The following is an 11707-nucleotide window of genomic DNA, read 5'->3' as shown; positions in this document are numbered from 1 at the left end:
CTCTTGTTCTCCATGGACTTTTACAGTATCCCAGAACTTTTTGCACGTTAGACTACAGGATGCAAAAAATTCTGCTTGAGAAAAAAAAAAGCTTGCCTGTCCCTGATGAAAACTGCGTTGTATTGGTTCCCTTGGACTTTCCCTGAACAGGTGCATATCGCGGGGGCTCTCAGATGCGTAATTTTGCAGTTCGCGCACAGGGATGTTTTGTTCTGGTCGGAGGGCAGGTCTGGAGTGAACCAAGGGCTTATATCCTGGCGTGGGTTCTGCATTTTTTGAACGGAGCATGCTTGTCTTATTGTGGAGTAACTTTTTAAAAATATGACCAGGCATCCTCAACTGACGGGATAGGTCATATCCTCCAGGTACACGGCCAGGTCGAATTAGAAAGCCTGCTTCGCAAAAGTTGTTTTAGGAGCGTTTGACAGTGATGAAGGGTCGTCGTATGACGCGGACCCCGTGCGCGGATAAGCATGAGGCAGTGATCGCTGAGATCTTATTGAAGACAGCAGCGTGAGGTTTTGTATTTGAGGCAGGTTGCAAGTCGGATAAGTCTATTTAGGGTGCCCATTGTTACGGATTTAGGGTTATTGGTATCTTGTACACCGTGGTGGTGGTTCCTTGATGATCTTGTGTGAGGATTGGGGGGCCATCAGCTTGGATTGTAGGACTGCCGGGACGGAGGGGTCAATGGTGGTAAGGCACTATCCCATTTGATTAGGTCACCCTAACCAGAACAAACTCTGAAGCTAGTATAGTGGAAGCGATCAATTTCACAGGGAATTTGGGTTTGTTCAGGGCCACAGCTGGGGTGAGGGGTCGGCGGTATTCTTTGGAGCAGGCGGCACAGTTGAATGGGGGACTTATTTCTGGAGAGAATTAAATTTTTAAAAGTAGAGTGGCGAACTTCATGTTTGGGCATTAGACTGGAAAGGGATTGGACAAACTTTGGCAGGGCTATCTTCGTGCGTAGATTGCAACTCCTCCCCTTGGCAGTTCTATCTTGACGGAAGTGTTCTATAGTTGGGTTATGGAAATCCAGAACTTTTTGGTTGCCTTCCTTAAAGCCAGGATTCGGAACACGGCAAGGACATTCAGGGTTAATCTGCTAAATTGTAATTATTCGATTTATTGCCTACTTCATGCCTTTTGCACACATTGTATATAGATTCTCTTTTTTTTCTACCATGTTATTGACTTGTTTATTGTTTACTCCATGTGTAACTCTGTGTTGTCTGTTCACACTGCTATGCTTTATCTTGGCCAGGTCGCAGTTGCAAATGAGAACTTGTTCTCAACTAGCCTACCTGGTTAAATAAAGGTGAAATAAAATAAAAAAACACAAAGGCGAGTATTCATTGGGCTTTTAATTTGAATAAGAAATACATTTTTCAAAACTTTACTATCGCAAATTCTTGATGTGATCTGAGCATGATTCCGCGGGCCATACTGAAATCAGGTCGCCAGCCGCAAACTAAGATTGAATCCTACTACGCCGGGTCTGACGCTTGTTAGATGTGGCAGGGCTTGCAAACTATAATGGATTGCAAAGGGAAACCCAGCCGCGAGCTGCCCAATGACAAAAGCCTACCAGATGAGCTAGATTCCTATGGTCGCTTTGATGCAAGCAACACTGAACCATGCATGACAGCACCTCCGTAGCCAATGTGAGTAAGACCTTAAAACAGGTTAGCATTCACAAGGCCAAACATATTACCAGGACATGTACTCTGAGCATGCGCTGACCAGCTGGTAAGTGCCTTCACTGAAATGTTCAACATCTCCTTGACCCAGACTGTAATACCTTTCAAGCAGACCACCATAGTCCCTGTGCCCATGAACGCCAAGGTAACCTGTCTAAATGACTACTGCCCTGTAGCACTCACATCTGTAGCCATGAAATGCCTTGCAACACCATCATCCCAGACACATTACAATTTGCCTACCACCAACAGATCCATAGATGACGCATTCTCTATTGCACTGCCCTTCCCCACCTGGACAAGAGGAACACCTACGTGAGAATGCTTTTCATTGACTACAGCTCAACACCATAGTGCCCTCAAAGCTCATCACTAAGCTCAGGACACTAGGACTGAAAACCTCCCTCTGCAACTGGATCCTGGACTTCCTGATGGGCTGCCATCAGATGGTGAGGGTAAGCATTAACACATCTGCCACACTGACCCTCAACACAGGGGGGTCCCCTCCTGTACTTTGTTAACCCACAACTGCATAGCCGCGCACGACTCCAACATCAATAAGTTTGCTGACGACACACTGGTGGTTGGCCTGATCACCGACGACGATGAGACAACCTATAGGGAGGAGGTCAGTAACTGTGGCAGTGTGGTGCCAGGACAACAACCTCTCCTTCAACGTCAGCAAGACAAATGAGCTGATCGTGGACTACAGGAAATGGAGGGCCGAGCATGCCCCCATCCACATCGATGGGTCTGTAGTGGAGTGGGTCGAGAGCTTCAAGTTCCTCGGTGTCTATATCACAAAGGAATGATCATGGTCCCCACACACAGCTGCACCATTGAGAGCATCTTGACTGACTGCAACACCGCTTGGTATGGCAACTGCTTGGCATCCGACCACAAGGCGATACAGAGGGTAGTACATATAGCCCAGTTCATCACTGGAGCCGAGCTCCCTGCAATCCAGGACTTCTATACCAGGCGGTGTCAATGGAAGGCCCTACCGAAGTCAGACTATTCTCTCTGCTACCGCACGGCAAGAGGTATCGATTCAGAAAGTCTGGAACCAGCAGGACCCTGAAAAGCTTCTACCACCAAGCCATAAGAATGCTAAATAGTTAACCAATAGCTACCCAGACTATCTGCATTGACCCTACTGCACAAACTCTTTTGACTCACACACACCAATAACACACGCACATTGACGCCAAACACATTCACAAACACACTTTCCATATACACTGCTGCTACTGTTTACTATCTATCCTGTTGCTTAGTCACTCTATCCCTACCGATATGTACATATCTCCCTCAATTACCTCGTACCCCTGCACGTCGACTCGGTACTGGTACCCAGTGTATATAACCAAGTTATCGTTACTCATTGTTTATTTATACCTTGTGTTATTATCTTTCAATAACTTCAGTTGTTTTCTCCTCTCTAGATTGTTGGGAAGGGCCCGTAAGTAAGCCTTTCACTGTTAAGTCTACCCTAGAGTTTCCAATAGATGGAAATTGCCCGACTTTTGGGTCAATGAAAAACTGATCAAACTTTTACTGGCTAAAATGACCAGGATACATTTTTTAAATACCAGTCAATGGAAATACATTTGACCATCATGCTTATTGGTCTACAGGTAAATTAGCGTAATTGAGTGAAATTCAATTGGCCTGTGTGTATTTTCATTAGTCATCATGCATCTTACTTATCCAACACAACTACCACATGCACACAGCATATTTTGAGCAGGATTTCTCCTCAGGCATGTCTTACCTTGGTTCAAAGTAGCCTACAGGCAAGCTTACAATTTATTCTACCATTTTTACCGTTCTGCATGCCAGTTACTATTTTCATTTCGTGGAACAGTTTCACTTCAATAATAACGTTTTTGTTTCTCAAAATCAATGTCATGCAGTTAATCATAAAAATCGGAATTAAAATTATAAAAATCTAAAAGTCAAATAACGCAAGATCACCAGCCTCTGCCATATGGACACATTGATACTCTGTGAACCGTTGGCGGCTAAAGTAATGAGCACATGGAACTCATTGCCTATAGTCCAATGCAGCAGTAGGCCTATAACTTCCATTGCTCTTTCACACCGAGAATAGGTGATTATCAAGGATTTTTTTTCTTTTCTCCAAATAGCTTACTGTGAGGAACTATAGTTTTAATATATTAGCATTCGCAATGGATGTAAAACAAAAACACTTTGCTACAGTTCCCAGAGCAGGCCAGGTACTTCGATGCGTGCGCTCCCTCAACGTTATCAGGACAGAGAAACCAGACATGCTCAATGCTCACATGGAACACTTCAAACAAAAGACAATGAAAAAAATGGAAAAATCTCGTAAATTATGGTTATGAAATAAACCAAAACTTGATTCTCACAAGTGTAGCAGGTTGTGAAATCTGCAAATAATGTTCCCACTCCGAGAATTACAAAGGTAAATGACTAATAAATGCATTAACAGAAATTATTGTAACCAAATGATGGGGATTAACGGTATTGATTAAAGAAAAAAATCTAAGGGCAAACCATTCACACAATGAAACAATTAATGAGCAAGAACTGGCGGGAGACAGCCATTCTGGAGAGACTTGCCTATATCTTCGCGACACACCTCTCCCTTCTCAACATTTTAAACTATAGTAACATCTTTACACATATTTTAGATGCTTTTCACTGACAGCAGTAACTCAATAATCAGCTAGGCCTATTGCCACGCACGCTGACCAAACTGCGGGCTTCCCAAACGAGCATGTGATTTGAAACAATCCACAGCTATTTCTTTTAAAGAAGCTAATGATCTTCCATTCCTCTGTGGCCAAGTCATGCTCTCTGCTGAAGAATTTATGATTTGAATTATTTCTGAATAATTTTGGCAAATTTATTTCCATTTACTTCCCTATTGGACCCACCGCTGGTGCCATTTCCCTCTTGTGTTACTGGTTTTCATATCAACTTTCTTTTGTTGTCCAGAAGCCAAAGGCACAATCCTAGTCATATTAGGAACCCATCCTAGTTGTTGCATCTTTAGATCTCTAAGTTTCTAACATATGGGACTGATATCAGGTGTGCTGTTTAGTATGGTATTTTCCTGCGAATTGCATTTTGGCAAATGTTTGGAAATTACGTTTTATTGGCTGCTTTATTACATGAGTTAAGATCCATTACCATAATCTAAATGTGATTTCTGTCATTCTGAGCACAGTGGGTGGACTCCCTAACCCTTTTCCTAATAGGTTATGCAACCAATGTAAACTCAGAAAAAAAAAGAAATGTCCCTTTTTCAGGACCTGTCTTTCAAAGATAATTCGTAAAAATCCAAATAACTTCACAGATCTTCATTGTAAAGAGTTTAAACACTGTTTCCCATGCTTGTTTGATGAACCATAAACAATGAATGAACATGCATCCGTGGAACGGTCGTTAAGACACTAACAGCTTACAGACGGTAGGAAATTAAGGTCACAGTTATGAAAACTTAGGACACTAAAGAGGCCTTTCTACTGACTCTGGAAAACACCAAAAGAAAGATGCCCAGGGTCCCTCTGCGTGAACGTGCTTTGGGCATGCTGCAAGTAGGCATGAGGACTGCAGATGTGGCCAGGGCAATAAATTGCAATGTTCATACTGTGAGATGCCTAAGACAGCACAACAGGGAGACAGGACGGACAGCTGATCGTCCTCGCAGTGCCAGACCACGTGTAACAACACCTGCACAGGATCGGTACATCGAACATCACACCTGCGGGACAGGTACAGGATGGCAACAACAGCCCAAGTTACACCAGGAACGCACAATCCCTCCATCAGAGCTCAGACTGTACGCAATAGGCTGAGAGAGGCTGGACTGAGGGCTTGTAGGCCTGTTGTATGGCAGGTCCTCACCGGCAACAACGTCGCCTATGGGCACTAACCCACCGTCGCTGAACCAGACAGGGCTGGCAAAAAGTGCTCTTCACTGACGAGTCGTGGTTTTGTCTCACCAGGGATGATGGTCGGATTCGCGTTTATCGTCAAAGGAATGAGCGTTACACCGAGGCCTGTACTCTGGAGTGGGATCGATTTGGAGGTGGAGGGTCCGTCATGGTCTGGGGCGGTGTGTCACAGCATCATTGGACTGAGCTTGTTGTCATTGCAGGTAATCTCAACGCTGTGCGTTACAGGGAAGACATTCTCCTCCCTCATGTGGTACCCTTCCTGCTGGCTCATCCTGACATGACCCTCCAGCATGACAATGCCACCAGCCATACTGCTCGTTCTGTGGGTGATTTCCTGCAAGACAGGAATGTCAGTGTTCTGCCATGGCCGGCGAAGAGCCCGGATCTCAATCCCATTGAGCATGTCTGGGACCTGTTGGATCGGAGGGTGAGGGCTAGGGCCATTCCCCCCAGGAATGTCCGGGAACTTGCAGATGCCTTGGTGGAAGAGTGGGGTAACATCTCACAGCAAGAACTGGCAAATATGGTGCAGTCCAGGAGATGCACTGCAGTACTTAATGCAGCTGGTGGCCACAGCAGATACCAACTGTTACTTTGGATTTTGACCCCCCCTTTGTTCAGGGACACATTATTCAATTTCTGTTAGTCACATGTCTGTGGAATTTGTTCAGTTTATGTCTCCGTTGTTGAATCTTGCTATGTTCACACAAATATTTACACATGTTAAGTTTGCTGAAAATAAATGCAATTGACAGTGAGAGAAAGTTTGTTTTTTTGCTGTGTTTATATGGGTCTGGTAATTTTCTCAAACGGCCGGTAAATAAACATCTTCCCGGTCACATTGTTTAGCGCCATATTTTCCTAGCGGAAAATTTGATTTGAAATCAAAAATACATGACAACAGGAGGAAGCAACAGTATCATTTGCAACATAATTTTTCAATATGATTCTACTAAATCAGGTAAAAACGACTGAATGAGCCCCAAAACGTGCTATGATTTATTGATTTTGATGATATTAGTGAAATCGTGAAAATGAGTTTGTCCTGGCTGTCCTTACTCTCTTTGGGCCTTTCCTCAACGGGAGGAGGTTGGGTGGGCAAGTCCTCCTTCTCTTCCCCCTCTTGCCCATCCTCCTGGACCCCACCATCAGGTCTTCTCTCCCCCTCACGCTGCGGGGCCTCCCTGGGGGAAGTCACCATTCCTGCTATAATCCTGGAAGCTACTGGGTCCTCTTCCTCCTCAGAGTTGGGGTCATGGTAAGACTAGAGGGGGGAAACAACCAACATGAGATGGTGGAGGAGAAACAAAGGCATTCTAAGTCACGTCATGTTACGTGATGAAATATAACTTATTCTATTGTCATTAGCTTGATGGTTAGTGGGTGAGTGTAACACCAACGCTACACAAATCCACTTTGGTCAGTTCTTTGCTAAACAACCATACCATGAGACATCAATGTCTTCATCACTGGAAAAGATAAATGGTTGAGATTGATAGAATTTAAAAGCTTATAAACAGGGTTGTCAAACAATAGTATTTTTTTTATACAAATTGTCACTTTAACCATCAACTCAAATGATTTTCATATTCATCATCTGAGGTTTTCGTGTTGTGCCCACCATCAGTTGAGACATGATCTTGAATACAGGGTGGGTGTCATGTTTTGGCTGATAAATGTACTAACATGGGAATACAATTGAAATGTCTACTTCCAAATGGTACCATAAAGATGGTTAGAGGTCCAGATATCAGGGAATGTTGACGAATGGGAATATCTGTTTTAAATTATACTGTCAATCCTCCATAGAAAACCTATTTAAATCATAGAAATATAGATAGTCGAATAGACATGACAATATGAGTTGACATTCAACGGTGGGTGGACCGTTGGCCATCTTTGTGGTAGTAATTAGAAGTTACAATTTCAATAGTGTACCTGATACACCGCAGTCGTCTGAAGGGATAGGTCCATTCTATTGCTATGATTGAAATGACACCCACCCTGTATTCAAGAGCATGTTGTCTCACCCGATGGCAGGCACAACACAAAAAACTTCGATGACAAAATAGGATCTAAGCTACAACATACGCAAATGAGAAGTTCGCGTTTTTAGATAGACGTTAAAGGTTAAATCAAATGACAATTCTTATGACTTAAAGATGGTTGTCACACTTTCATACTCTGTTTGTAACCCTTTACATGGTATCAAACTCAAGCGTTTATCTTTTCCAGTGATCAAGACATGGATGTCCAATGGTAAGGTATGCAAAATTAGTCATTCAGGTCCATGTTTAGGCAAAAAATTAAAAAAGTTCCATTCGGCCCACTTCTTCTATGAGCAAAACAAGTTTTGTTTAAAACAAAAGGCATGCTGTCAAAAAGAGATTGAATAGAAATGGATTAACCCCTTTGACTGGGCTGAGCGGGAGCTGACCTCCCTTGGGGTTGGACCGCCAAGAGACCAGAGTTGGCTAATTGGGATGTAGGGTTTGCGCATAGCCTGAAGGTAGCAGTTCTCATTGCTGCTCAGTAAGCAAGCACCACGGATGTAATGATGTGAGCTTTGACTGGAAGCCAGTGGAGTGCACGGAGGAGCGACATGAGGGGTGACATGAGAGAATTTAGGAAGGCTGACACCAGATGGGCTGCAACGTTCTGGATAAGTTACATGGATTTGAAGGAACAAGTGGGAAGCCCAGCCAACAGAGACTTGCAGTAATCCAGACGGGATATGACGAGTGCCTGGAATAGGACCCGCGGCCCTTCCTGTGTGAGGCAAGGTTGTACTCTGATGTTTGCAGAGAAAAATAGGGCGTTGTCCAGGGTCAAATCAAGGTTCTTTGTACTCTGGGAAGGGGACACCGTGGAGTTGTCGACCGTAATGGAGAGGTCTTGGAGAGGGCAGGCCTTCCCCGGGAGGAAGAGCAGCTAAGTCTTGTCGAGGTTAAGCTTGAGGTGGTGGGCTGACACCCAAGCTGAGAAATCTGACAGGCACTGAGAGATGCGTGTCGCCACCTGGGAGTCAGAAGGGGGGAATGAGAAAAGTAGTTGAGTGTCATCCGCATAATGATAGGAGAGACCATGAGAGTATGTGACAGAGCTGAGTGACTTGGTGTATAGAGAAAAGAGGAGAGGGCCTAAAACCAGATCAGGAGCAACCCGCCAGGTAGGATGCATTCCAAGTGCGTGGAGAGCCTGAGACGCCCAGCTCTGAGAGGGTCGAGAGGAGGATCTGGTGGTTCACAGTGTCGAATGCAGCGGATAGATCTAGGAGAATGAGAACAGAGAGAGATTCAGCTTTGGCAGAGCGGAGAGTGGTCAGGGATGAGTTGATGAGGGAAGTGAGGAATGGGAGGTCTCCAGAGATAGTCTGGAGAAGGGAAGAGGGGATGGGGTTAAGTGGACAAGTTGTCGGGCGGCTTGACATCAAGTCGCAGAATTTCATCTGGAGAGAGGGGAGAAAGAGGTCAAGGTGTAGGGTAGTTCTGTGTGAGTGGGACCAGTGGCTTTAGTAGGCTGAGTGAATGAGGATGGAATGTAGTCAACTTTTTTTTTTTTTTTTTAAGTTGACAAAGTCATCTGCAGAGAGGGAGGAGGTAGGGGGAGGAGGATTAAGGACGGAGGAGGTGTCGAATAGTTTCCCAGGGTTGGAGGCTGAGGCTTGGAATTTAGAGTGATAGAAAGCAGCTTCAGCAAAGGATACACAAGAGTAGAGTGGAAGGATGATAGGTCGTCTGGAAAGTTTAGTTTTCGAAAATGTATAAAACATTTAAAACAGAAATACTTAATTGAAATAAGTATTCAGACCCTTTGCTGTGAGACTCATCCTCGACATGTTTCTACAACTTCATTGGAGACCAACTATGATAAATTCAATTGATTGGACATGATTTGGAAAGGCACACACCTGTCTATATAAGGTCCCACAGTTGACAGCGCATGTCAGAGCAAAAACCAAGCCACGAGGATGAAGGAATTGTCCGTAGAGCCCCGAGACAGGATTGTGTCGAAGCACAGATCGGGTACCCCAAAATGTTTGCAGCATTGAAGGTCCCCAAGAACACAGTGGCTTCCATCATTCTTAAATGGAAGAAGTTTCAAACCACCAAGACTCTTCCTAGAGCTAGGCGCCCAGCCAAACTGAGCAATCAGGGGAGAAGGGCCTTGGACTAAGAAGGTCCTTGGACCAAGAACACAATGGTTACTCTGACAGCTCGAGAGTTCCTCTGTGGAGATGGGAGAACCTTCCAGAAAGACAACCAACTCTGCCCCACTCCACCAAGTGCCTCCTGAGTGGCGCAGCCGTCTAAGGCACTGCATCTCACATTAAGCATCTCCAATCCAAAATTTAATCTAGAATTGGCTTCCTATATCGCAACAAAGCATCCTTCACTCATGCTGCCAAACATACCCTCGTAAAACTGACCATCCTACCGATCCTCGACTTCGGTGATGTCATTTACAAAATAGCCTCCAACACTCTACTCAACAAACTGGATGCAGTCTATCACAGTGTCATCCGTTTTGTCACCAAAGCCCCATACACTACCCACCATTGCGACCTGTACGCTCTCGTTGGTTGGCCCTCGCTTCATACTCGTCGCCAAACCCACTGGCTACAGGTTATCTACAAGTCTCTGCTAGGTAAAGCCCCGCCTTATCTCAGCTCACTGGTCACCATAGCAGCACCAACTCATAGCACACGCTCCAGCAGGTATATCTCACTGGTCACCCCCAAAGTCAATTCCTCCTTTGGTCGTCTTTCCTTCCAGTTCTCTGCTGCCAATGACTGGAACGAACTGCAAAAATCTCTGAAGCTGGAAACACTTATCTCCCTCACTAGCTTAAGCACCAGCTGTCAGAGCAGCTCACAGATTACTGCACCTGTACTTAGCCCATCTATAATTTAGCCCAAACAACTACCTCTTCCCCTACTGTATTTATTTAGCTCCTTTGCACCCCATTAATTCTATTTCTACTTTGCACATTCTTCCACTGCAAATCTACCATTCCAGTGTTTTACTTGCTATATTGTATTTACCTCACCACCATGGCCTTTTTTTGCCTTTACCTCCCTTATCTCACCTCATTTGCTCACATTGTATATAGACTTATTTTTCTACTGTATTATTGACTGTATGTTTTGTTTATTCCATGTGTAACTCTGTGTTGTTGTATGTGTCAAATTGCTATGCTTTATCTTGGCCAGGTCGCAGTTGCAAATGAGAACTTGTTCTCAACTAGCCTACCTGTTTAAATAAAGGTTAAATAAAAAATCTCAGTGCAAGAGGTGCCACTACAGTACCTAGTTCGAATCCAGGCTGCATCACATCCGGCCGAGTTTGGGAGTCCCATAGGGCGGCATACAATTGACCCAGCGTCGTCTGGGTTTGGCCGTCATTGTAAATAAGAATATATTCTTAACTAAATTGCCTAGTTAAATAAAGGTTAATAAATAAAAAATAACCAAATCATACCTTTATGGTAGATTCATCAGACAGAAGCCACTCCTCAGTAAAAGGCACATGACAGCCAGCTTGAGAAACAAGGTTCTCTGGTCTGATGAAACCAAGATTGAACTCTTTGGCCTGAATGCCAAGCGTCACGTCTGGAGGAAACCTGGCACCCTCCATACAGTGAAGCATGGTTGTGGCAGCATCATGCAGTGGGGATGTTTTTCTGCAGCAGGGACTGGGAGACTAGTCAGGGAAAGATAAACGGAGCAAAGTACAGAGAGATCCTTGATGAAAACCTGCTCCAGAGCACTCAGGACCTCAGACTGGGGCTAGGTTCACCTTCCAACAGGACAATGACCCTAAACACACAGCCAAGACAACGCAGGAGTGGCTTCGGGACAAGTCTCTGAATGTCTTTGAGTGGCCCAGCCAGAGCCCGGACATGAACCCGATCTCTGGAGAGACCTGAAAATAGCTGTGCAGAGACACTCCCCATCCAACTTGACAGAGCTTGAGAGGATCTGCAGAAAAAAATGGGAGAAACTCCCCAAATATAAATACAGGTGTGCCAAGTTTGTAGCGTCATACCCAAGAA

At 44.7% G+C, this 11707-nt stretch overlaps 1 protein-coding gene across 4 annotated transcripts in view; it reads right to left on the bottom strand.

Moving 5' to 3' along the window:
- LOC112068366 (protein sel-1 homolog 1) overlaps window positions 1–11707 on the bottom strand; it is a 65425-nt gene that overhangs the window by 52490 nt on the left and 1228 nt on the right. For 3 of the 4 annotated variants that reach the window (XM_024135505.2, XM_024135504.2, XM_024135506.2), the window contains exon 3: window positions 6713–6917. In XM_024135505.2, coding sequence (XP_023991273.1) covers window positions 6713–6917 — 205 coding nt within the window. Of the gene's footprint in view, window positions 1–6712; window positions 6918–11707 lie in introns of those variants that run through there. The other variant, XM_024135507.2, reaches the window with a different exon arrangement.

Source organism: Salvelinus sp. IW2-2015, unplaced genomic scaffold, assembly GCF_002910315.2.
Source record: "Salvelinus sp. IW2-2015 unplaced genomic scaffold, ASM291031v2 Un_scaffold467, whole genome shotgun sequence".
Lineage (NCBI taxonomy): Eukaryota > Metazoa > Chordata > Actinopteri > Salmoniformes > Salmonidae > Salvelinus > Salvelinus sp. IW2-2015.
The sequence above is the reverse complement of the archived record's forward strand: the minus strand, read 5'-3'. Positions and strand labels throughout refer to the sequence as shown.